This window comes from Solanum dulcamara, chromosome 1 (genome assembly GCF_947179165.1).
Source record: "Solanum dulcamara chromosome 1, daSolDulc1.2, whole genome shotgun sequence".
Taxonomy (NCBI): domain Eukaryota; kingdom Viridiplantae; phylum Streptophyta; class Magnoliopsida; order Solanales; family Solanaceae; genus Solanum; species Solanum dulcamara.
In genome coordinates, this window is record NC_077237.1 from 13,061,580 (window position 1) to 13,067,303 (window position 5,724).

The 5,724-nt window shown below is 34.5% G+C and overlaps 1 protein-coding gene across 1 annotated transcript; it reads right to left on the reverse strand.

Moving 5' to 3' along the window:
* Positions 1–1,124: 1,124 nt before the first annotated feature.
* Positions 1,125–5,445, reverse strand: LOC129891708 (uncharacterized). The gene is made up of 2 exons (XM_055967164.1): positions 5,397–5,445; positions 1,125–1,444 (listed from the first exon to the last, which is right to left on the reverse strand). The coding sequence occupies exons 1-2, from the start codon at positions 5,443–5,445 to the stop codon at positions 1,125–1,127; spliced, it is 369 nt and encodes a 122-aa protein (XP_055823139.1).
* Positions 5,446–5,724: the final 279 nt, after the last annotated feature.

Sequence of the window (5,724 nt, forward strand, 5' to 3'; positions counted from 1 at the left end):
AATGGAAAATAAAGTTACGAGGAGGATGATGATGATGATGATGATGAAGGTACTATACATGTGTGGATTATTCCAAAATAATTATACACTACTCAAACTTTGAAGTTACATGATAGCATATTATTTGTCGTTAGATTTCCTTCGGAAGCAAGACTATTAACAATATTATTTTTCTAATATTCCTTCATTTTTAAAGTACATCTACAATAATCGTGAAAGTTGAGTTACATCTTCTTATTCAATTCTTCGATCCTAAAATATAACACGATTAAAATAAAATTTTAGACGGTCGATCTAATTATTATTGAGCATTTCGTATCCACTACCCATTTAATTCTATATAGGTAATTTAGGTAAGATTGGATGCTATTTGCAATTTGAAATTTTATGATAAATTTGTGGCATATTTGATCTTTGTTCACAATTTTCGAGCAACATAGCATTATCATCATCAATGAAAAAATTGCTTTTGTTGTTGTATGAACATGAAAAATACAAATGTACTATCAAGAATTGATGAAAAACTTGCTTCGCTAATCATCATCACAAATATGCAATAAAAACTCATGAACTGAAAGATTTCATTCATTGATATACTTATTTAAGTGATTTTTTTCATATAAACAATAGTATAATATATGTTCGAGCATAGTGCATAACGTAATTACTTTCTTTAATATTATCTACACATCGCACGAATACATATACTAGTGTTATAAACACATTCATCATATGTCTCAGAGATAAATAAAATGATGCTACACTTTTTTGTACTTTAATTATATTTCATATCTCTCAAATATTTTCAAAATATACTTATGTTTAGGTCTAAGCCTAAAATTGATTTACGATAATACCCATCAAAAGTTGATTGACCAATTTTCCCTTAACAAAGAAAAAAAGACAAGAAACTTCTATCAAGGACTAATTTAGAACTAAACCCTCCTTATGGTCCTTCTTCCTTAAAGCCAGGGATTTTTAATTAAGGGTAACAAAAGAAGTCTTAGAATTTAAAAAGAGTGACAAGAGTTTTAAAAATTGAGTGTTGGTGATAATTTTATGATTAGTGTTAATGACACTAATTTTAAAAATTCTCAAATTTTATTATTTATACAAAGGTCCACTCACCCACCCCTCCCCACACTTCTGCCATCGCAATCTTCTCCCCTTACGTTGTTGGTACCGTCGTCATCACCACCTCCACCAGCACCAATTCTTCCTTTTCTTCCTCCATCGACACCACTTTCTCCTCTTTTTCCTCCTCCACCATCATCACTACTTTCTCCTTCACCATAACCATCAGTTCTTCCTTCACCACCACCACCACAACTTCCTCCTCTTCTACCACCACTGTTGCCACTTCCTTCTCCTCCACCGTTGCTGCTACAACAACCACCATCTCCTCCTTCGTTGTTACCAACAACTCTTTTGCTTTCATAATCACCTGCTCTTTCACCTCACTTTTTATCAGAAAATTAAATAACTGTCGAAGTTGTCGGAGCAACTAAGCTAAAGTTGTTGTAACAATTGCTGAAGTTGGTACAACTATTTTAGATAGATGTGAAGAGTGCCTTTTAAAATGGTTATCTGAGGAGGAAGTATGTGTGAAGCAACCACCTTATTTTGAAGATGTTGATTATCTAAATTATGTGCTTAAGTTAGACAAAACCATCTATGGACTAAAACCGACTCCTAGAGCAAAATATGAAAGGCTGTCCAAGTTCCTTCTGGAGAATGGATTCAAGAGAAGAAAAATTGACAACACTTTCTTCCTAAAATCATGGGGTAAAGAGTTGCTCATCATTCAAGTATATGTCGATGACATTATTTTTGGAGCAATATTTGTAACCTTGTGTGAGAAATTTGTTGCACTCATGGGAATTGAATTTGAAATGAGTATGGGGGGATAATTATGTTTCTTCTTGGGATTACAGATCAAACAAACTCCAAATGGCACCTCCATATGTCAAGAAACATATATCAAAGAGTTGCTGGAGAAATTTCACATAGTGGATGCAAAGCCTATTGATACTCCAATGGGTACCAACTCAAAACTAGATGCTGATGGACCTGATCCTATGGTAAATGAGACTATGTGTAGAGAAATCATTGGATCATTGTTGTACCTAACTGCCAGTAGACCTCACATTATTTTTGGTATTGGAATATGTGCTATATTCCAGGCTTGTCCTAAGGAATCCCATCTAAAAGTTGCCAATAGGATCCTAATATATTTGAAGAAAACTGGGGATCTCGTCCTATTCTATCCATGAGGAGACACTTTTGACTTATTGTGTCATGATCCAAGTTAGGCCCTAGATACTACACTGTGATTAGGATCCCGAGAGACACCAATCAAGCCTCTTAGCATATCATACATAAGCATATATAAGGTAAATAAGAAGCAAGAAGCTAAAACATGAATGTATAATATAAGTCTCAACATGAATATCTCGATATAAGAGAAACCAACTATAATCTCTAAAATAATGAGACAACATAGACATAACAAATCTAATATGCCTCTACTAGTCTAGACGAGGTATAGAATAAGTTCCTAGCTCACTAAAATATAAAGAAAAGAAATAAAGTCTGAACATGAATAAAAAGTCATAACTGACTCGCCCTCGAAACATAAGAAATCACCAAAGCTAAGTGAAGTAATGATCAACTAGTCACGAGTGAGAGAATGAGCATCGGACCATACATTATGAGATAATGTAGGAAAAAGTATGTGTTAGTACATGTAATGTACTAAATATGTGAGAAACATTCACGAACAAGAATAATCGGACATAGTCAATATGAACATGTGATGCATGGCCAAGTATCTTGAAAACATGAAATAAAGCTTGAAACCACTTAAAAGCATTTAATAAGGTCAATGCATCATAAAATATCCTAAGAGATTATAAGATATAGCATATACATATGTGGGATATTAACCTTAATCGACATTTAATACCATGTGATCTATAATATGGAATTCTATGTAACTCCCACACTAAGAAGAAAGAAGCTACTTGCCAAAATAGACTCTATATAAATATGAACTGATCTTTATATGTGGATACACTAGCTAGGCTATAAAGGCACCTACAGGGGCACAGAGTTTGAAACTAGGGGTTGCTACTAGGGCCCCCTTGTGGAGTCCCCACCACAAAGTTCTCTCAGTGCTAAATTAAGTCCAACAGTATACATAAATCATAGTCATTAGAAAAGACAATAATCAATCAATCCACATCATAAAATACATCATAATAATTGCTTCTTGAAAACCATGATAATAACATAAACACATAGACACTTACCTTTCTAAGCATCTAAATCGTGATTCTTTTCATATTATGAAAAAATCTTTCACAATTCATGGTTACTTACTTGAAACATACTTGAAAATATAGTTCATAGATTTACATAAATTATTCATAAAATATTCTTAAATCCTTGATCATAAATTCATAGTTCATAATTGAAAATCATGACATTATGCATGAGTCCATGTAAAATCAATGTAAGTTCATGTAGTAGCGTAAAATCATGCATGATCAAGTGAAACAACATCAATCTAATCAATAAAGAAAGGACCTTGAATGATTGACTTGAAAACCCTTAGAATTGGGTGAAATCAAATTAGGAGAATTGAGTTCTTTTTGGAACCCAATGAATGAATGGAATCCATTGGTGAATTTCCACATATCTTGATTATTCAAATCCCTAAATGCAAGTAAAATTGGGAGACTTGAACTTGAATATCATCGTAACCTTGTTGCTTGAAAAAGAAGATAGCCTTGGGAGAAAATTTTAGTGAGAGGATTTTTATAGAGTAGTTGAGGGAATAACTGATTAAGGAGGGATTTGTGTAGTTAATAGACTTAAATAATTTTCCCAAAATGACCTTATTTCAATAGTAAATGAAAATGAAAATGCCCTAAATAGCCTCAGAAGTTAACTGGCAAAACCTTCTTTCATGGGACCCTAGACGGGTTGTGCAACACTCCACGGATCGTTCAAGGGTCCATGAAAGAGGAGGGAATTTGGGTATTGAGGGATGACTTACACGGACTACCTTATGGACCTTTAACACCCTACAGGTCGTACAAGACCCTCGTGAACCTCAACTCTTCAGAACCTTGAGAGACTCATCTTCACGACCATTCCCATGACCCGTGAAGACCTTCATGAGTTGTAGAAGGCTCTCATCCCAAAGTCCCTTAACCAAATATTTCCAAGTGTTGGTAGTGTGGGGTACAGACCCTCCTATGGTCCATAGGACCCACCACGATTTGTAACTTTACCCATATTGGCCAAAGTCCTCACCACCCCTACACTGGACCTCCTATGATCACTTCTCATGGTCGTATAAGGGCTCGTGAAAAGCCTTGCACCAGAATTTTTCTGTACTTTTTTTTTCAACTCAATTTTTTATCTTTTCAACTTTTTGGGTCTTACATGGTGGGATATGTTGATGCAAATTATATAGAATATCAGGTTGATAAAAAGAGAACTTTAGGAATGGTTCATTTTCTAGGTTCTTCACTTATTTCCTGGAGTACTAAAAAGCAAACATCAATTGCTCTATCATCAGCTGAAGCAGAATATTTAGTAGTTGCATCTTGCGGTGTACAACTTCTATGGATTAAATAAAAACTTGAAAATTTTGGAGTGGTTACTCACACTATATCTCTCTTGTGTGATTATACGAGTGTAATTAATATGCCTAAGAATCAAGTTCAGCATAAAGGACTAAACATATTGACGTAAGGCATCATTTTCTAAGAGATAATATTGAAAAGGGAAATATCTGCATGCAATGTTTCAAGACTGAAGATCAAATTACTGATATTTTACCAAGGCTCTGAGCAGGACCAATTTGAGAAAAAGAGATTAAAGTTGGAGATGCTGAAACTTGACTAAGTTAATTCCATCGAAAGCATTCAACCCTCATTGTCTATGTTTAGGAAGCAAATATTCTTGTTCTTTTTAATGCATATTTTGGTAATGTCAATCTCATACCTTTTGCAGGTATACACACATGATAAATACGCTGGAGTAAAGAAAGGTTAGGATAAAACTAGGCAAATCACTTTCAATTTTCAAAGAGGGACCTAGACCTATCTCAAAGGTTAGCATTCTTTAAACTGCTTATGATAACTATTGTATTTGCCAAGTGTCTTTCATCCATCTTCTTACCATTGTTCCATTATTTAAAATCCAAGCATCGTATCTTTTTCAAGGGACCTGACGCACCCCTTTACTTCCCTCTATACTCTATCTCTTTTATCATTTTTTTTCTCTATCTCTTTCTTTCTCTCTATATTCTCTCTAATCTAGCAAAAATGCATCAACCAACTTCTCCTATCAAGAAAATGCTAGAAATCCTAAAAGAAATATACCCATCTGCCTTTGCCTCTCCTCATGTAATCTTCTTCCTTCAACTCCCATTTCGACCATTCATTCAATTGAAGAGACAAAGACTCATACCACTGAGGTTATTCTTTCTCCCAGTGATAAAGCTTTGCCTGTGTCTTCTCCTACTCTAGATCCGAACAACCCACAGGTCTTCTCTACTGATGGGTCTATGCAATCCAAGATTCAGACTAAGAATGAACTCTCTATTTCCTTATCTCAATATGGTCTTCCCTTATCCATAATGTTAGAACAATTCTTTAAAGGAGATCTACCAGAGGACAAGAACACAAAATCAAACATTTTGGCTGCAAG

Coding starts and splice junctions, on each gene's coding strand:
- LOC129891708 (XM_055967164.1), bottom strand. CDS start 5,445: ATGGGAGTTGAAGGAAGAAGATTACATGAGGAGAGGCAAAGGCAGATG. Junction 1,445..5,396: donor GGAGAGGCAAAGGCAGATGG/GTATATTTCTTT, acceptor GTGAAAGAGCAG/GTGATTATGAAAGCAAAAGA.